Source organism: Aphis gossypii, chromosome 1 (assembly GCF_020184175.1).
Source record: "Aphis gossypii isolate Hap1 chromosome 1, ASM2018417v2, whole genome shotgun sequence".
Classification (NCBI taxonomy): Eukaryota; Metazoa; Arthropoda; class Insecta; order Hemiptera; family Aphididae; genus Aphis; species Aphis gossypii.
In genome coordinates, this window is record NC_065530.1 from 84,023,543 (window position 1) to 84,046,424 (window position 22,882).

The 22,882-nt window shown below is 25.0% G+C and overlaps 2 protein-coding genes across 3 annotated transcripts; both read left to right on the top strand.

The window, feature by feature from the left end:
- Positions 1-2,579: 2,579 nt before the first annotated feature.
- Positions 2,580-5,110, top strand: LOC114132753 (probable cytochrome P450 6a13). The gene is made up of 4 exons (XM_027998312.2): positions 2,580-3,591; positions 3,678-3,902; positions 4,129-4,380; positions 4,440-5,110. The coding sequence occupies exons 1-4, from the start codon at positions 2,706-2,708 to the stop codon at positions 4,604-4,606; spliced, it is 1,530 nt and encodes a 509-aa protein (XP_027854113.2). The 5' UTR covers positions 2,580-2,705; the 3' UTR covers positions 4,607-5,110.
- An 11,569-nt stretch (positions 5,111-16,679) lies between these two features.
- Positions 16,680-22,354, top strand: LOC114132579 (dynein light chain Tctex-type protein 2B). Of its 2 annotated transcripts, none has more exons than XM_050197289.1 (5): positions 16,680-17,134; positions 17,712-17,845; positions 18,119-18,255; positions 18,604-18,700; positions 18,835-18,976. In XM_050197289.1, exons 1-4 carry the CDS (start codon positions 17,037-17,039, stop codon positions 18,649-18,651), a joined length of 417 nt encoding a protein of 138 aa, XP_050053246.1. In that variant the 5' UTR covers positions 16,680-17,036; the 3' UTR covers positions 18,652-18,700; positions 18,835-18,976. The 2 variants fall into 2 exon arrangements, with proteins under 2 accessions (XP_050053246.1, XP_027853883.1); XM_027998082.2 differs by lacking the exons at positions 16,680-17,134; positions 17,712-17,845; positions 18,119-18,255 and adding exons at positions 19,082-19,267; positions 19,820-20,006; positions 22,035-22,354.
- The last annotated feature ends 528 nt before the right edge of the window (positions 22,355-22,882 follow it).

A 22,882-nucleotide genomic window follows, 5' to 3' on the forward strand; every position in this document is an offset into this window, starting at 1 on the left:
TTTATTTTGTGTCAAGTAAGATCTAAGGTACATAATCGACTTCAAAGATTACTAATCAGTTGATTTATATTTTATATATTGAGTTCTTGGAGAATTAGACGAGCGGACACCAACCGACATCAAATCTTAACTCCCAGTATACACACTGCAACAAGTTTAGTTGCATTTCCTCTAAACAAGGAGTAATTTTGTCTACATTTCTGTTTCACTATTTCAATATAAATTTGATCTCTCCTCAAGCTATTGTCTCTGAAGCTATTACCCTCTTTAAATCTTCTTCATCCACTAAATCAATAAAAACATACCTACTACTTCTTTTACCCTACTATCTGTAGTCGAATTTCGTAAAACCATGACCGAGTTTCGCAAAATCCAAAATGAAACACTAGGGCAGTATATTATATGTTATAAAATATTTCTCATAATAATGTTTTGTTTTATTTATATTTGTACAATATTACTCAGTACTCATACCACACTCCTCTGCACATAAAATTTCCCTTCCAATATTTCAACGAAGTAGGACACTTCAATCTATTATTATATTTCTGACAAGACAGTTCTAAAATTTCCTCATTACACTTCTCCTTTACTTAAGATCTCTGATGGCCCTGTAAATGTCTATACTTGTCAGGTTTTACTGTATTTTATGTATATTTCTTTATCATTTTTTTTTACCATGCGTATGTTAATATACTTAAAATGTAAAGTAGTTTTATAACTACTTATTATACTACTTATTATTATTATTATACTTTAAGTATTATTTAATGAAATAGGTCAAATTAATGCACAGATATGAAAGTTACTATATTATCAAGGTCTTTTTACATTAAAAACTGCAATTGAAGCATTAACAGTATTAGAAAACGATGAACCATACAAAAGTATATTACCCTAGCCCTTAAATGCTCTATGTAATTTTCAATTTCAATACGGAGCGGTAATACATCAAAACAAAGAATTTAAAAAACGAAACCAAACTTACCTCAAATAAGTGAACGACTTCGGTAATATCTATATGAATATGAATATATGATGGTGATTATTATTAATGTAATAACCGTAAGTACTTTAAATTGTCATCAAACGTTTATATTACTGTTATATGTACATGGTAAAATTTTCGAAGTATTTTGGTTCTATTTATATGAGCATGTGAAATTTAAAAAATTTATACGTTTTTTTCTATATAAAAATAGAAATAATTTTTCCGTTGAATCAGCATTTATTAAAATTTAAATCAAGATTCCACACAAGCTGTTCTTATATTTATATAAATATTATAAAAATACATTGGTATCTACAAATTTTAAGTTCAATTTAAATCCATAGTTTTACAAAATTACCAAAATCAAAAAACTTAATAAATTACCAACATTTTACAAATATTTCGTATTAAAAAAGTTATAAATCTTCAATAATTATAGGCTATAGCCAAGGTTTGAAAATGTAATACAAAGTTCTTCTTTAAATATTCTCACTAAAACTAAAATGTTAAAAAATAAAAAACCCTATTTAATTTTTTTAAATATTTGAAGTATAAATTTGAAAAAAATTACACATTTTAATGATAAATAACAATGTTAATTATTTTATTGTAATTCAAAAACATTATTCGTTGGAACTTAAATCTTCAACATATATTATGAATTTTACTGTATGTACAATGACGTTTTCAAAATATGTAGATTAATTTTAAGTTATTATTTATTTATACTATGAATCTATTCACTGCTTTGATTTACGATAAGATAATATTGACTTTTAAGTAAATAATGATAGTATAAAAATATAAAATGGTATAAATATATATTATTATAAAAATTAAATAGGTACTAATAATAAAATGAATTCAATGCTTTCGGTAAAAATTAAATCAATCTACCGTTATATTAACAGTAAAATAACTTTAATATGTATCAAAAAAACATGCTAACAGATTGTCTCCGCTCGGAATCGTTCTCCGTGTAAAATTGTATAACCTAACTAAGTACTCGTATTTTCAAAAACTAATAAGGATTTTTACATTTATAAATTAAATAACGCGTATGTTAAAATGGCTTATGTAGATATAACCCATGCAATTATATTGATATATTATTAGTCGATGATAAATTATGGTTTTGAAAATTATTATCCGTCAACTGCACACTCTATTCAGTTTTAAATCAATCCTCTACTGTGCGTGCATAATATCGGGCTATAAAAACAATCGGAAATCTCTGGTCAGCGAAAATTATTTCGTGATTGGTCGCTGCTACGTCACCGATCGTCGTTAACCATCAAAGTCGGTCACCGCCGTTTATACACTGTGTTTAAAATAATGTAATGCTTATATATTTATTTTCCACAGTATACACATTTTTTTTCAATTTTTAAATATTGTTATATTTACATACAATTTATATAATTACGTGGAATAACGTAAAAATGACATGTTGTGTTAATACATCTTACGATGTATACAATGTATTAGGTATTCAACAAGTATTAATATCTTGACATCACTAGCGCTGCCGTGAAACGTACATAACCGCGACTGGTTTTCATTTAAAGAGTGGGTTACTCGTAAAGTGAATAGAGTATATTTAAGAGAACTATAGTGTTCTTACTTCAGTTTGTACCATAATTATTCATAAGAGAGATAAACGTGGTGTGTACAGTTTACGTTTTATAGCATTGTATGTTATTGAGCCCAGGCCATGTATCTATCGTGCATCACCGACTGGTGGATAACGCCGTGTTTAATCGTCGTAGTGACGATCGTCTATTATTTTTCTACTTCGACGTTTAAGAAATGGGAAAAACTAAATGTTCCTTACAGTAAGCCGTTTCCGTTATTCGGTAACGTTTTTAACCTGGCTTTATGTAAATATCATCCATTAGTTTTTTATAAAAATATCTACAACGAGTTCTCTGGTCATAAATACGGAGGACTTTATCAGATGAGAACACCGTATTTAATGGTCCGTGATCCAGAACTAATCAACAACGTGTTAATAAAAGACTTTTCGTCTTTCACTGAACGTGGTCTCTACAAGAATTTGGATGCAAATCCTTTGTCGAATAACATGTTTTACATGAAAAATCCTCAATGGAAAATAATAAGAAGCAAATTGACACCTGGTTTCACATCGGGAAAACTTAAAATAATGTATGATCTGATCAGAGAATGTGGTGATGAATTAATGAAAAATATTAATGATGATTTGATTAAAAATAATAATGAAGTAGATGTAGCGGATATTATAGAAAAATATTCGACTAACGTAATCGGCATTTGTGCTTTTGGACTCAAGTTGGACACCATAAACGATGATAAATGCGAATTTCGTAAATACAGCAAAGAAATATTCAAACCTTCATTAAAACAGGTTCTTGGACAAGTATGTTTAATGATCAACCCAGTATTAGTAAAAGCTTTAAAATTAAAGGATTTTCCAAAGGAGGTAACTGACTTTTTTTATAACGTCTTTAAAGAAACTGTATTGTATAGAGAAGAAAATAAAATAATCGGAAAAGATTGGGTTTATTTTTTTATACAAGCTAGAAACGATCTAGTTTTGAATACAAATTTGCCTGAACATGGTGAGATATTTTTTATTTATTTAATTGTAACAATTAAAATATATATTTATCAATTTATGTGTGAAAATTTTAAAATTTAATTTTAGAAAAACTTACTGAAGAACAAATTATAGCGAATGCTTTTGGTATATTTAACGCTGGATTTCAAACAGTTTCATCTACTATAAGTCATTGTATATATGAATTAGCATTAAATAAATCTATTCAAGACAAATTACGCCAAGAGATTCACTTAAAATTGTCCAATAATAACGGACAAATCAACTACGAGCTTTTGATGGATCTTAATTACTTGGATATGGTCATAGCTGGTAATATTTTTATTATAATACTAGGTATTCCATAAAATTAAAAAATGTTACTATTATTATTGATTAATAGTTGAATTTTATTAATACCTAATATTGTTTCAATAATGTAAAATTTTATTTTCTATTATAATTTGAAAATAAATTTTATCGCATTCTCATTTTATTTGTTAAATTTCAAAATAATCAAAATAATACATAATAATGTAACTATTATCTACTCTTTTAGAAACATTACGTATGTATCCTCCAATAATCGCTTTGTTCAGAAAAGCTATACAGTCATATCGAGTGCCCAACGATTCATTAATCATTGAAAATGGACAAAAAATTATAATTCCTGTACATGCATTGCATTTTGACAGTAAGTATTATCCGGATCCCAATAAGTTTATTCCTGAAAGATTTTCCACAGAAGAAAAAGCTAAACGGCCAAGCGGTGTTTACCTACCATTTGGTGATGGGCCTCGTATGTGTATAGGTATATATTTAAATATTAAGTTTAAATGCAATACATTTTTATATATTTTAATATTTTAGGAAAACGTTTCGCAGAGTTGGAAATGAAATTAGCAATTGTTGAAATATTAACTAAATTTGAAGTATTACCAAGTGAAAAAACCGTAATTCCTGTAAACTATTTTAATAATGTTTTTACATTAGTACCAAAAAATGGCATTTGGCTAAAATTTAAAAAAATTAATTAACCAAGTATAATATAATATTATGTTCAATAAACACAAACCTAATCTTTTAATTTAATTTTAAACTAATGAAAGTTGTATTGATTTTATTTTACTTTTATTTATAGTTATTTTTAACATTACATTTTAATAATCACATTAACAATGAACTACAAAATAACCAAAAGAAATATTCAAAATATTTTTAGATTTTTTACAAAGCAAGGATTAATTAATTTAATAATGGTATTTTTTTATTTTGTTTGTCATTATCTCTGAGAGTATTAAAAATTCTAGATTTTCAATATTTTTGATGGAAAATAGATAATTATTTTTGTTCTTACGTTATGATTACGTGTTGTATAAACCTATATTGTTTTTTGGTTTTTTGGTTTTTTATTTTTTTATTATTATATTCATTAATTTTTCTTAGAATTATTATTTATTTTTTTTTATTATTTTGTATATTAAAAATGGTTTATTATTTATTTGTTATAATAATATAACGTACTAGGTATATTATGTTTATTAATTTACCATTTTATTGGCTTTTGCTTTTTTCTCCCTCTGTGTTTCTCATTAAGTTATTATAATGTGTTTCATTATTGGTTGGCCAATTCACTTTCAAATCAAAAAAAAAAAATTTTAATTTTAAAAAATTTTTTGAAAATAACTTAAAATATTAAAAGGTTTTATTTTAAGTAATACGTTGAAAAATCTGTTGTGTTTGAAATTTGGAATTTATTTTTTTTTTTAGATTCTGAATGGAGTGATAGATGTATTGATTTTACAATGACATGTTTTTTGATTCCACGTCTTAATATCTTTGAAATAATAACTTTGATCAAAATATCTTTTAAACTGATTTTTTTTATATCCTTATTTATATAATTTATTTAATAAATTGTTATACATATTTTACAGACATCGAAGGTACTTCAAATTAGATGTACAAATTAAATACAGATTAACAATTTCTCAAAAACCAAAGACCGTGGTTAAGTGATACATATTAACCTGCTAAAATGTTCAGCTACAGTTACTAAAAATCCACCTAATAAACCTTTAAGACCTCTACTATTACTATCATAATGGAATAATATGTACACGTAGTAAATACCTAACAATTATATAGTTGACTAAAAAGTCGTTGATATTTTCAAATAGTATATACAATAAAAATAAAATAGAGAATACATTTTAGATACAATGATATTATATGTAATAACTAATAAATAATAAACTGGTATAAACCAGTATAAAAAATATTTTTTTCAAAGACATTTTTGTTTTAAGATATTTTGACTATTTTGAGTTTTGACCAATTATATTATTTTGAAGATATTTTGACCTATTAACCGTTTTTTAAATCTGCCTGATTTAGTTTGTCCTTTGAAAAGATAAAAATTAAAAAAAATCTTAGTATTTAATTTTAAAGTTGGTAAAAATTAAAATTAAAATTAAAAAAAAACTGGAATAAATTTAACACACCCATAATAATTATTAATTAGTAATTACCCACTCGATATACATACAATACCTACAGCGTAGCGATACCTACTTACTTGCATATTTTTTTTTCAATTCTTATTAAAAATGATTTATATTGATCGATTTATCTATAGTATAATATATTATATACATTAAGTAATTGCTTTAAATTCGACATGTTATTTTGTTTTAATATAAATCAAAATATATTATAATATAATATAATATAAACCATAATATAGGTATAGATAATAATTACCTTTCTAAATTGTTTACAAAAGGTGATTAGGTGAATGACAATATGCTGACATTGCTTTGGCTCTGTTGTAGAATTGTTCAATGTTGTCCAGCTTCATGCGCTACCTACTGATAAAATTTATGATTGGCTTAAGTCCATCAGCCGATGACCTTTGAAGCTCCCCTGTATACGTCGCCTTATGACGTTCCACAAACATGCAACCACTTGTTTTTTTTTCGGTGATGATTTTGCATACGATTTGACATGATTAATTGCCTTTTTAAATTTTTATTTGTATACTGAAGGATTTTCTTGTTCGTCGGTACTATCCAATCATATAGTATTACTGTATTAACTATTAGGTACTTTATGATTAAAATATAATCCTTTTCCGCTATACGTGCCGTGGCTAGCCCGTAGTATAACCCATTGATTAACAGCATAGTGGTGCTCAAGGGTACGTACCTGTAAGCCGCTCTTTACGTAACTTCAGTCCATGATTTTACAAGTCGCCACGGTTTTTTGTCAATCGATATTGGCCACTGGTATAGTCTGACACAGCACTCCATCGTTATAATAGTACGTACCAGTTTACCGGAATTAATGACTAAATCCACCATTTGAATAAGTTCGTGTTCAACGATCGGGGTTTTATTTTGGAGGTTATGCCGGCCGCCAGGTCACCTTGCTCCATCAATAATTAGTGTGAAAAAACAACTGCACGATTACGTAAGATATGTCGGCGGTGCAACAAGATTTATTGTATTTGAAACTAAGCCGTTTGATTAATATTATACATTCTTACATGGTTTTTGATTATCAATACAAATTGGAACAACTTTTTACTAACAATCCATTTTTGAATACTGTTAAATCGATTCAATTAATTTCATGTTTTTTTTTTTAATTTTAATTTGTCGGCTTCTGAGTAAAGTATTTTTAAATGACCTTATGGTTAGTCACAAAAATATTGAATCTACATTTATTAATTATACTTCCTTGATGTGAGTTGTTTGTATTGATCTTGTCACCAAATTGTAAATTAATATTTTACTTTTGTACAACATTTTTAAAACCATGATCCATTAAATTGATGTTTTATTAACTTATCGTGTATTAAATTTCATCTGAAGTGCCTGAAGAATTTATTTTAATATTATATATCATACTACTTGATGGTTAGGTTAACAATACGGTACTATGTTATTAATAATTAATTAATCAAAATTTAAATTAAAATATAAAATATATAACTTTTTTCTTTATGTATTATTTATTTATTTTCTCGATGTTAATTTAATTCAAAATTGTATAACAATATAGGTAAAAATTTGCAAATTTATAAAAATTGAGATATTCATTAAACATTTAGAGAACGTCGTGTCACATATGTTGTCTCAGTCTTATATGCATACGACATAGTAAATTTCCGTTCACCAGTTTCAATAGTGTGCAGCTTTTAGTTTTGATATTATAGTAAATTGAGCTACTATCAAACTTTTAGGTAAGAACATTATTTGTGTTTAATTATTGGGTTTTTACAATGTTTTAGTTTTTAAGTGAAATATGAGCATTTTTAAATATTTAATATTTTTCATACTCACAACTCACTTAAACATTAAAATAACATACAAAACCCACGATAAAATATAGGACATGTTCTAACCTAAAAGTTTGATAAAAGGTTAATTTACTCTATTATAAAAACTAAAAGCGTACTATTAATATTGGTGAACGAAAATGTACTATGTAGTACGTGTGTAAGACGGTGATAATACATGCTGGTGCAACGTCTGCTTAGTTATTATTATTAAGTACACCTACAGCGAATATTGTACCATTTGTCCACTTATACCTAACACTATTCACTATTCAGATAAAGTTTAAAGTTTAGAACCACTCGATCGACCAAAACTCATCACGTTGGTGCACTCCACTACTAAGCAGGGCTCACGAATTGCGTCCCTTCTGATCCTGGAATTGCCTCTCGATTTCCAAAATATCATACATTTTAATTGTCTCCTATTTTAGGTAGTAACCCTCTTGTACTGTAATCGCCCCCGGTAGATATAATTAATCGATTTAGAATTTAGATATAACTTTAAATATTATAGAAAATATTTGTATATTAAATAAACTGAGCAAATTAAGCCAATGTCGATTGATTTAATATCAATTAAGATTACTTAAATGATAATAAATAATTATAATATTTTAGTAAATTTACCGACTCAACAGTAATAATTCTTAATCAATAGGTACATAATATAATTTAGATGAAATATCATTCTGTTATATAGAAAAAAACTCAAGCTTGTATATAATTATAAATATTTTAATAAATAGACCAACTCAGCAATAACAATTAATAACAATAAAAATTATACTATATAATCAACTTATTTTACCTCAGAGATTTCCGACAATTTTTGCAGGAAACAAACTTTTTTATACTCTGTGGTATTTGAGGTCTAGAAACACCTCTAGAAGTTTGACACATTTATCGTGCAATACCCTGTATAAACTAAACATTACAATATACAAGATATATACAAAATGTATATATTTTATTTGTATAGGTAGTAATAATTATATTAAAGCTATTATGCTAGGTATCTATTGCCTATTGGCTATTAGTAATAAGTTATAACATTTATTAAAATATTGTTTTTAAATAAATATAAATGACGGGAATGGTGATTTGGTAGTGGTAATGATTATTATAAAAAATGAATTTTATAAAAATTTTATAAAAATGAATACTTATATTTTATACTATAATGTGGATGTAGTAAACTATATTATAAAAAAAAAATTAACAAAAATTACTATGTAGAAAACATACTGTGAGTCACTGCCTTAGCGTCAACGAATATGTTGAGCTGTGAAATGTCAATAGAAAATTATAAAGACAAAAAAATGTGTAACTATTTTTAACGTAGTTATATTAATTAATAATTATACATATTATATATTATATACATGTATAATTAGACTACTAGTATTTATTATTTACTGTTATTCTATGGGCCACAAATGTTAACAAATAAAATATGCAACAATTATGAATCATTGCCCCAATAATTTTCCCGATCGTAAAATGTACAAACTATTAATTAAAATAACGATAATTATAAATTATAATAAAACAGCAATATTTTACACCAAATAATTATAGGAGGCAAAAAACGGTATTTTAAAAACACGATTCTCATAATAATACATATTATATAGATTATTTTTGCGGAAGATAAGTATGCATTTCTAAACAAATATTATTGAATACTTAATACTACGTATTAGCTTCTTTGAATATTATAAATTTCAATGACGATAAATGAAGTAGACCTTGAAAGTGGTGAATCACGATTGCTCTCGTCTTACCTTTTTACATGTATAAAATGCAACACAATTGTGCTCTAGTTATTAGTACGATTGAGTCCATTTTATCTTTTTACCTGCAAAAATGTATGCACGATTGTGCTCCATGAAATATATTATAGTTATAAATATATTCTAATAATTTAAGGGGCTTGATAAGTTCCACACGAAACAAATCAGATAAGCGGTTATATAATATGTAAGTTACTACACGAAAAAAAATATACCGGTCCGTAAGTCCTAACACGAACAAAAATACACCAATTAGCTAGTGCTAGATTTGATAGAAATTTTACTACAAATGCTTGTTTTCACTCCGAATTCAACTCAATTTTTTTCATTATCATCCTAATATATATAAAATAATTGAAGTTTTAAAAATTTTTCTGCAAACAAATGTAAAAATATAATTTATAAATTAATTATTTATTAATATAAAAATGGGTACATCAAATTGCAATATACCTCAACAAATAAGTAAAAAACATAAAATTATATCAATAACAAAATACCTATAAAATTACAACTTAAAAAAAATAACACAGGTATGACTATGTAAAGTGTTTGAGCTTTCGAAATAAGTCATATGAAATTTAATTCGAACTATAATATTATCATTTTTAGTATTTTATAATCATATTATTATATACGTACAAGTAGACTATAAATTATATATTATATGGACTGGATTCAATTAAAATTTGGATTAGATTTTCTTTTGCAAAACATAAAAACAAACAAATTTTAACCATATCAATTTAGTTGTCAGTCCTAAATTTGAATAAAGTGGGAACGAAATTTGTATTCATTATAATTTTTATTTTTGTAAGAATTAACATGTTATTATTTAATATACCTATATAGGTACTACGTTTATATGCTGTAGTTAATGTGCATTAGAGAGCGAGTTTATATGTCCCTAAAATATCAAGATTAGATGTTGAATAAAGATGAAAGTTAATGCGAATGGTTTTTAACCATGCTTTACAATAAAAATATAATAATAATATTTGAATTTCATGACCAAAATATGTGATTGGTAGATTACCGGCAATTACCACCTATATTATTTTATAATTTGACATTTTAAAATTCCTACTAAAATATTAATTCGCATTAAAGCGTTAACATGCATTTCTTAATCCTGGAAGAATAAGAGTTAATTCAATTTGACGAATCAAATTAAATAATAAATGTCCATTAGTTTAATGATGGCGAATTAAAAATGTGTTTATATACACAAAACTCTCAGACTAACTCAATGCGCATTAACTGCTGCATATAAACGTAGTAATAGATGCATTTTTATCTTGTAGGAACTTACGTATTAGTATATTATTTTTATATATAGCCAATATTATTGATTGAGGTACTGTATAAATTATACATACCAATATGGAAACATTACCATTACACAAATTTTATTTATGCACAATGCACATAAATCAGTACAACAATACCTAAATAATAATGTTGTTTTATTGTCATTCATAATTTAGCTAAAAAATAATAACTTAATATGTATCTTATCAAATCAATGTTATAACTAATGTATAATAATACATGTAATCACACCTCTTAATCTCGTTACTGGATTTATATAAAATAACTAAAATTTTAAAAATACGTATTGGTATAATACTATAATATAATTTTCGGTGTCAAAAATGGTAGGAATTATATGTTTTAGTCACAAATCATTTGAAACCCAATAATTTAATATGCCTTTTATATAACTATGTATAGAATCGGAAAACGATTGATGGGTCACTGCCTCACTGCATATTTAATATATTTATTAAACAGGAGTTAGATTTCACGGTTATATTTTATCTTTATTCGCAGGTTATGTACCTAATAAGAAAAATAGGGCCCCTCGTAAAAATTTTTTCTTATCTTTTCTTAATTTATTCTAAAACACGATTCCAAGCCATTAAACATTTTCTTTTACTATAATATTATATAGAATTCGATATAGTCTACAATCTAAGTGTTTGCAAATATACTACTTAGCTTTATTGCTTCTCTCAGAATCTAAAATTACACATAGTTTTACAGTAGAATATAAAACAACTTCCAGTAGAAATAAGTAGTTAACAATAATAATTAAGTATTTTAATTATAATCTTCATATTGCAACATAGATAACAATATCTATACGCGTTACGTCTATTTATAGTTTAGATTATCTTGCGGTGTCGCGAGAATTCAGAATAGTGAACACAAAAAAAAATTTTTTTTAATACCTAGTATCTACTATAAGTAGAAGATATTTTCAAAAATGCTTTGGTATGATAATTATGGGCCCCTTACATGAAACCACAGACTATGCAGCGGCATACCCTGCATACCCCATCCAAAATTACCTAAAAACACACAAGAAATACAAAATTGTTTATTCACACAATGGCAAACATTTTTTATTTTATTATAATTTGATAAACGATATCGTACGTTTTTCTACTGATACGAACTTGGAAGTTGTCCGAAATGCTTTTTACATTATTTGGGCAGAAGCTATGATTAGATATATTTTAAATTTCATACGAATTCAACAACTTGGGCTATCAAAGGTATATAAAAGTTTCAATAATTATATATTAACTATTAAGTGACTATCTTAATTAGGCGTGTGTTTTAAAAACCATTTTTCAAACCAGAGGAGGTGCTCGATTGTTTTTCGATGGTTTATTAAGTAATAACTACCAAATTAGTAAAAACAATTGCTGATAAATTTAATGATTACTTCTTAGAAATTTATATTAAGCAAGATACAATATTTATTTCTAATATTTGGGCTAAATGCTTAAATTTACAACTATCACAAATACTTGAAAAATTAAATGCGAGTTTTGGTGAAGCTCACTCCAGCATTTTAAATTTATTATAAACACTTTACTTTGAATTCAAAGTTAAATTTGTTCATCACTTCAAAACACAGAAACACAGCCGAAAAAATTGTTATGAGATAAGATGAATTATTTTACAATTAGGTAATTAAGTTAGATTGACTCGTTTAAGTTTTGTGAAAGATGTGTCTTTTTAATTTCTTACTTAGTTAAAAATAAATAATTAACTATGCACAAAAATAATTTAAGCCGTATATTAAGTAATTATGTACATTTTATGAAAACAAATTGTGAACCAATAATTTTAATCTTATATTATAAAACGGTTATATTTTAATAAAGTAACAAAAAAACTTTTTGGAGATTTCCTAACCAACCACCACATATGGTGTCTCCTGGATAACGCTAATTGTCTATAATGACTCAACTTGAGTAGGTATTCTTCAAATCAATTTTCCTAGAGCCAACTGATGTACTCAATAAAATATGTCAAGGCCCAATTCGTGTATTTTATAAATTTGGGACCTAACTCGAGATTATCCCAAAGACCGCAGTAAAACGTATACTATCATACATATTAAATATCTAGTATAATAGTAAAATTTATAAGTATAATACTATAATAATATAATATATTTACCTATTTAATATTTCTTGAAAACTAATATTTATAAATACTTAATGTATTATATATTTATATTCATTGAAATTTGAAACGTTGTATTGAAATATTTATTTCGGATTTCTACAACAAACTGAAATTTATGTGTTAGGTAAGTACAAAATATAATAAATACGATCCTAATACAAAGTATTGCTAATATTATTAAATTGCGAATGTATTTTAATTTACAATTTAATTGTTTTAATATCATCATTATTTCCACATTATATAAATTATATACATAGAATACACAATTTAACTATAGACTATTAGAACGCATTCAAGAAATCAGTTTATACCATATAGTTTATTCTAACCCCAGAGTTCCTCATATTTAAATCTATATTCATGATATTTTTCACTATTACCAATAATTCTATTTTAAATTGTTTACTTTTAAGTTTATCATATTATGAAAATAATAAATACGTAAATGAGTAATGTATATATTTAATTTTTCTTTTATTAAAATACTTTATTATACTCATTTACTTTAGTATAGCGTTAGTATACTACTCTTCGAATTAAATTTATAATTTAAGTTATCCAACCAATTCAATTATTATTCTCATTATTTACAACATAAAAGATATTATACGCAATACTCGTATACTGTGTATAGATATATTTTATAGGTACTAATATATATAGATATGTGTAAATAAATAAAATATGTTCATACAGATAGTTGGCCTTCATGGCTTCATGTACCTAAACATATAATATTGATATTATATAATACGATGTTATAATTAAAAAAAAAAAAAAAAAAAAATGAAAGACAAATTTATATATTTTATATCGGCCTATTAGTAGTTTCCAATCTTTATTCTACTGCACACAGGTATATAGAATAATATACGTCAATACCTCATAAATATTTATAAAATATCTTATATGGTTAAAATAATATAAGGTTATCTACAATGTAACTAAAAAGATAACCTTACTAGCAAAATATTTTTAAAATATACACGTAGATCATGATGGAAATGCAATATTATCGACAGTTAGAAAATGAATTAAACTCATAATTTAAGTTACCCAACCAATTAAATTATTATTCTCGTTTATTATTATTTTTTTTTTAATATTGCATTTATTTTCATCAAATATTATTTTTATTTATTGAATCTTCAATCTGAATAAAGATCACAAATAAGTAGGTAATTAGAATATTAATTTGAATAATTTTATTAAACTATATGCATTTTAACGTTTTCTATTCGATGAAAAAACCCGGATAAAATATAAAGTTGTTTAGCTGAAGTAATTCGTAATATTTTTAACCACACTACGGTAGGTATAATAGTTAGGTATCATGAATATGTTATATAAGAACACTAATTTATTATTTTTTCATACATAAAGTATAACAAAATAAATATCAAAGCATTATAATAAAATCTATATATCCAAAATCAATTTTTAGGTATTACCCTAATTATATATTTTCAGTTGTTCTCCAAATGTTTTACTAAGTTGTTCAATGTGTCACGAGTATACCTACCCTCAAAAACTTTAAGATAAGATACGATGATTGAAGTCTTCGGAGGACAGGTGTGCCACCATTATCAAAGCTTCAAAAATAATGAACATACTGAAAATATATAATAATTTAAAGTAAACAGAAAAATCAATCATAATTATAATCTTATTATAGGTACCTACCTACCTACGTCATTTCATTTCAAACTTTTTCAGCCAATATGTTTGTGGTGAAGGTTTGTGATTAAATGGAATATAGTGGTTGGATTATAGGTATTGTAGCTCATAGGTGTTTTTCGTTGATGTTATATTTAACAACTTTTAACAAGCTCAATTAATAAAAAAATGCTTTGAAAATACAACTTTGAAACTAATATGTATTTTGTTATACTCTGTATGTCCGTGAATGCGTGCGCACAAAGTTGATTAATGTTTAAAAATTAATTTTAGGATATTTTATTGAAAATTAGTATTAAGTTTTAATTCTTTCAATTTTGGTTTAAAATATTAAAAATAAAACTTCAAAATATGTATTGTAATTACAAACAATTAACTGCAATAACTTATAATAATTATAATATTCATGTTAGGATATAACCAGTATTTTTTTGGATGAATAAGAAATAAAAAATATATATAATTCAAATATTTTAATACTGATTTTTAGTTCATCTCAAAAAACACTTAAAAATTATATATTAAATATACACACGAAACATATCTTTTTATGTGCATTTCAAGAAGTTAAAATTTGAACAGAACTCCTTTTTTAACGATTAATAACGATTTTGTATTGTGTAATTTATCAAAAACAATATCAATGGAAACTTAAAAAATGTATACACAGACCAAAATATACAAAACTGGATACTCCTTTTTTAATTTTTTATAGATAATTATTATGGTTAATATAACATGTTACCTATTGGTCAGGGAGTCATGGAGTAACATAAGTACCACTACTCTATCTACAGAGTTTGAGGGAATTTTACCCTATGTATATTAATATTCAATAGGTATACTGACCACGATTTAAGATAGTATTTAAATAGTATTTAAGATTTAAGATACTATCTTAAATCGTGGTACCAACTAACGTAATCTGCAGTATCATATGAATGAAATGCCGACTTCACTATTTAAACGCCCTGCTTTTTCAAAAATGCTTATTACCTACCTACTTGTCATACGGGGCCTATGAAAGTGTTGATTGTTGAATCTAAAAATTAACTTTAAATAGGTGACAAGTAGTAAATGGGGTACTTGAGGACACTTTTTTTTTATTGAAATGTTTTCTTTAAAAAGTATAAAAAAAAACATAAGAAATCATAAAAATAACATAAAAACATAAAAAAGCATCTAGAAACGACAATTTTATTTGTCTAATTAAAAATAGTAAAATAATTAGTACTATTGGTTTTAAACCAGTAATTTATAATAAAGGTAGAGAAATCTATTAAATAATTAAAATTAATTAAAATTTTTTGTAATTTTAACAGATTTATTTAGATTTGTTGTAATTTTTAACAGGAAAATATAAGGTCGGGTTTTTTCACAGATATATACTAATATATGTATCTATTAGTATATATCTGTGGTTTTTTGTAATGTTTTTTAAATGTCGTTTCTAGATGTTTTTTTATGTTTTTATGGGTTTATATGATTTTTTATGCTTTTTTAAATGTTTTTTTATACTTTTTTTTAAGAAAAAATTTTAATAAAAAAAAGAAAAGTGTCCTCAATACCCCATAATATACTACTTTATCACTACCAGTTTTAAATTTTAAAAGTTAAGACTATTTGTAGACTAAATATAAAAATCATATTATGTTTTAAACGTTTTATTGTATCGAAATATTAATAGGTTTATCTATTATGTATGACACAAATAGAATATTTTGTAAAAAATACTAAATAGTCCTTAATAATAATCAAATAAACCCTTATTGTATTCTGTGATAATATTATCACAGTACAACCAGAAAGGACACGCTGAGCACTCAAAACTCTGTTTAACTTGGTAAAATATCAGTAATAAAAATGTAAAATTCAAAAGTATGTTTACTTACATTTATGTGAACAATAATTATTTTATTATTGTATTATTTTATTAGGATAATGGTAATTGCCCCATATGAACCCATGTTAAACTAGGGTTAAACTGAAAAGGACGTGCTCTTCTGGTTATTCTGTGATATTATGCTATTTATTGATAAGATAAAAACTTTCGGAAGTATATCAGAATGGCATGAATGCATGATAAAACGATATTTTAAATTTTCATGACTGAAATTTAATGATACATTTTAGTGTCATACAAAATAATTTACACGTTTAAGAATTATGTCAACGAAGCTTAAAGTGGAGAACGAAATACCTATCAACGATAATAACAAATCACATGTTCATAATTTTCAAATCAGACCCACGCACAATCAAAAGTAAGTCATATAATGAATTATGATATAAATAAAATGTATTAAATTATAAATTTATGCTAGGCTATGCAATTTAAATGTACCTACCAATGATTATATTTAAAAAAATACAAAATATATACAATATCTAATGTTTTCAATACATTTTTAAAAATCTTGTGATTATGCATACCTACCAATTACCTATCAATAATATTTAAACACTAAGCATAATACCTATTATGTTTATTGTTTATATTAAACGCTCACCTAGTATAATTGATTTAACATTTTGTTTCCAAATTTATATTAAATATTCTTACAATAAAAATATTGTTTTTATTGTTCTTGAAACATTTTATTTTTAGTTCATTTCTTTGATAACTAGATTCAAATGTATAATTGTGCGATTTAAGCCATAGTATTTTCAAACCTTTACCTAATAGTATTTAATAAGTAAACATAGTAAATGGTAATATATATATAAGACTTATAAGTTGGTAACAATAATATATTTCATAAACACCTTGTATAGATAATATATTGTATATAATATTATAATCATACATTTAAAATTCTAATTTGGTTATAATTGTTTTAGATTCAAAACACATTCAGCAAAAGAAGCTATTCAAGAAACTCTTTTAAAACATCTAAAAGATAAAGAGTATAGTCAAATTGAAGCTGAAGTACTTAGCAAAACTATTGCAAGTGAAATCAAGGATAGACTTAAAGGTTTTTATTTATTTTCATTGACAAATTAATAAACTCAATACCTATATTTTGTAAAAATATTAAAATACATTTTAAATATTATTATAATATTAATACTAATATAATATTGTTTTACAATAAAATGGCATTTTAGATTATCTTAGTTTTAAAATAATAACTTCTATTTTTAATTAATAGTAACTATTTTAATTGCTTCTTTTATTTTTTTTTATATTTTATTAAATAAAATAAATAATTATTTTTAATTGTGTGATACACTATTTTAATTTATAGATCAGTGTTTGAATAGCCGTTACAAGTTAATGGTACAAGTTGTTTTGGGTGAACGACACGGTGCTGGTACAAAAGTTGGAGCTCGTTGTATTTGGGATGCTGATACTGACACTCAAGCTTCTGATCAGTTCTTAAATGTAAACTAATTAAATATTTTTGTTATATACAATAATATATATTAATAATATCATGAAGGTTTTGGTGATTTTAATTTAATACAATTTTATGAACCAAAAACTATATAAAATAAACTTTAGAAAATTGATCTCTTAAAATACAATCATATACATTTTAATTTATAAAATATAATCTTTATGATTATTGTTAATGATTGTATACATAGATATATTTTGTATTATTGTTTAAAATAAGCAATTAATAATTTGAATAAATGTTGATATTGCTACGTCTCTATCAAAAATAGATATTAATATCAGTAATATAATAACAGGACTTTCTATATATAGAATATATTTTTGTTTTAGGAAACCATATTTTGTATGGCGGCAGTGTTTGCTGTATATTTTTATTAATAAATCAAATACACTATATTATACTTTGATTTGGTAATCTTCAGATTTGGTAAGTTACAACTATTGCATTTGTTATTTTATACAAATAAAAGTATTATTTAATTATTTATTTTTATGGTTTAAATGTTTTTGATTATTATATTGTTAATATTACAATTAACTAATAATATCACTTAAATGCAGGGAATTTAATAACAAACATTAAATTGAACTCATCTAGTATTTTGGTCATCATGATTAATGAAGAGGTTGATAATGTTTGGGATGACTTAATAAATTTACCTGCAGATCCTCCTGAAATGCGCCAAATATGTGATTCATGCGAGTAAGTTTAACTTAAAATGTTAAGTATAAGTATGTTATGTCCAATGTTATTTGTTTACTTTGAATTCATTTTATATTTATCACATACATTCATTTTAATTTTCAGACGACCTCAAAATGTATGTTGGTGTAATTATTTACCTAAAACAAGACTAAAGCCAAAATGTAATATCATCTTACTGCAACACCCTGCAGAAGAAAAAAGAAGTCTTCGTACAGCTCCTATGTTGACTTTGGGTTTGGCAGAAGACAGTTGTGTTGTTTATAAAGGCAAAAAATTTCCTACAAAAAAGTAAATATTTCTTATAATTATTATTGGTGACTTTAATAGTTAGATTCATTTGCACATAAGTTTTGAATTATTTAGTTTTGATAAGTATATGAATTACAAAAAATGTAGTGAAATAACTTAAACATGTTTGTATTTGAATTTTGAATTATAGACTTTTTGTTTACAATAAAAATTGAAGATTTGATGATATGTGCATAAGAATTGTGTGTTGTGTTTAATTTATAGTATTTAATTCTTGTGTTGGAATTTTTTTTTTTTTTAATATCCAGACTAGAAATAATATTGATAATATTTTTTTATAAATACAATCTTTTAAAACATCATACTCTATTATTTGCCTTTAGAAATTAAGTTTAATAGTTTTTTCTTGTCACAAAATGTACTTAATATTTCATTTTTACTGTATTTGTATTAATTTTAGTTTTAACGCTGTTATATGTATAATTATACTGCTTACATTTTATTTGTTGAGATATGACTGCAGTTGCCAGTTATAGGTACTGCAAATATCTCATTAAGAAAATTAACACCTATTACTTTACGTTTTTTCAGACATGTTGGGCTATGGGATATATTATCATCCAAACATTCTGTTTTATTGTATCCTTCAAAAAAAGCAATAGATATAGTTGACCTACCAAAAGAAACAGAGCTCCATAATTTGATATTACTTGATGGTACTTGGCCTCAAGCAAAAGCAATTTACAACAATACAGAACTGCTTCAATCAATGATACATGTTAGTATTTATATAATTTAATTTATTTCTATGTAAACACCAAAATCAATATGGAGACGAGAGAGTATATGAAGTTATTGTTATTAGACACCTTTATTTTGAATTGACACTTTAGTGAAGTCGCATTATACTTTAAGCTAGGTTTTACTACATAATATATTTTATAATTAACTAAAACTAGTTAAACCTGACTAATTAGACAAAAAAAAAGTTCCTGTCAAAAAGATAATGTGTATTTAACATATATTGACCCATCTCTAACTGACTCTTTGTATTATGGATGTGACAGTTATATTTTTCCTCCATGGCAAGATAATAAACTATAACAGTTCACACTTAAGTATATAATTATTGCAATACAAAACGATTGTTCTTATACATGACGTAAAATTTAATACTGTATTTGTTCACTGACTGCTGGACTAGTGATTGCACTGCGTGTCTACGTTATTGTGACCATAACTCGACAAATGTAATAATATATAAATATATAATAATACAAATCATAATAATAATAACTACATACATACGGTTAATCCTATATTGCAGATAATGATAATGTTAACTGCATAGTGAATATTCAATATTGATACATAATTTTGTAATATTATTTTATTTTATTAGAATAATTTATGATTAATATCATATACACTTACGTTTTTAAAATTAAAACTGTTATACAATGTGTCCCGGGGCGAAGTGACCGGCCGCCGTCATATGAAAGTATACCTAAAATGACGAAGAAATAACCTTAAAGTGGGGGTCTAACTCTTTTTTTTTTGAGTTATGGGCAATTTAAGTTTTTTAATCCAAACAAAAACTACCACGGATTTTTTTATGTTTCTCCGAAACTTTTCAACATTTTAACATAAATTTTTTTTTGTTTTAAAGCTATTTAATTGTCCTTTCAACCAACATACGCAATTAAACCAAACTTATGTAAATTATTATTATTAATTGAAAAAATTAAATTTTTTTATCAAAAGTTGGAATTTTTAAAAATAAAACTCGTATTACTCAAAATAATTCAATATTTAGTATGGGTTATTTTGGTTGTGTATTATTCTACAGAATAATACCTTGATTACCTTATAAGTTTGGTTTTCATATCTTTCATAATCGCAGAGTTATACGCAGCTAAACATTACAGGTCTTTTGTGATTTTAATTATTGGCAATTTATTTTATGGTAATTAGGTGATATAAATAATGTAAGAAGTCAATTTTTTTTAAAAATAAAATAAAAATAAAGTAGTTTAATAATAATAATAATTAAATAACAAGGAAATAAATGTTATGTTTATTTGATTAATTAATAAGATTTTCAAAGTGTTCCCCAACTTACTGCAAACAAGCTTGAGCTCTATAAATGAAACACTTTGTGTAGTCCTTTGTATTTCAGCTTGATTTTGTCGTATTTCTTCTGCTGCTAACGCCCCTAATGAGTTTATGCATAAGTTATACTTGATGTTTAGAAAAATTATAAATTGCCAATAATTAAAATCACAAAAGACCTATAATGTTTAGCTGCGTATAACTCTGCGATTATGAAAGATATGAAAACCAAACTTATAAGGTAATCAAGGTATTATTCTGTAGAATAATACACAATCAAAATAACCCATACTAAATATTGAATTATTTTGAGTAATACGAGATTTATTTTAAAAATTCCAACTTTTGATAAAAAAATTTAATTTTTTCAATTTAATAATAATTATTTACATAAGTTTGGTTTAATTGCGTATGTTGGTTGAAAGGACAATTAAATAGCTTTAAAACAAAAAAAAAAATTATGTTAAAATGTTGAAAAGTTTCGGAGAAACATAAAAAAATCCGTGGTAGTTTTTGTTTGGATTAAAAAAACTTAAATTGCCCATAACTCAAAAAAAAAAAGAGTTAGACCCCCACTTTAAAGGTTATTTCTTCGTCATTTTAGGTATACTTTCATATGACGGCGGCCGGTCACTTCGCCCCGGGACACATTGTATAACTGTTTTATAAACTCATGTATTATTTAATTATATAGGTCAAATTGATGCACAAATATGAAAGTCATTATATTATCAGGACTCAACCTACAGATGGATGTCTTTCTACATTAGAAACTGCAATTGAAGCATTAACAGTATTAGAAAATGATGAATCATACAAAAATATATTGCTGAAGCCCTTAAATGCTTTATGTAATTTTCAACTTCAGCATGGTGCTGTAACACATCAAAGCAAAGAATTTAAAAAACGAAATCGAACTTATCCCAAATTAATAGGAAGACGACTTCGGCAATATCTAGATGATGGTGATGATTATTGATGTGATTACTTTTAAATAAATAATAATTATCAATATTTTAATGTTGTGATGTACCTATTGTCATTAATTATTAGGTATTTATGTAATGAAAAAAATTATAAATAGATATTTTATTAAAAAATTTGTATTATATTTTTTTTAGGTCAATTATAATTCCAACTTAACTGTACTATTTAAAACCTTACTGTGTTAATCACATATTAAAAAAAAAAAAATGTAAATATCTGCAAATACATTTTTGGACAATAATTTTAGCTAGGTACTAAGGAATAGTGGGTCCTTGTTGGCCAGTTTCATCATACGGACTATAGGACGATTTGATAGGTAGTTACAGCGACTAAAAAGAATTCAGAAAGGAAAAGAAACTCGGAACTCTGAAATTAAGTTTATACAGGAGGGTAGGGGAATTGACTTCACCATTTATAAGTTTAGAAAGAAACATAAGATTAGTCTGTTTCCTCCTATCATACAGGGTAGACAAATGGAATATATTACGCATTCGCTCTATTTTTATATTTCTAAAATATTGTATGAGTTTAGGTTAGGTCCTATGTTCTATATTT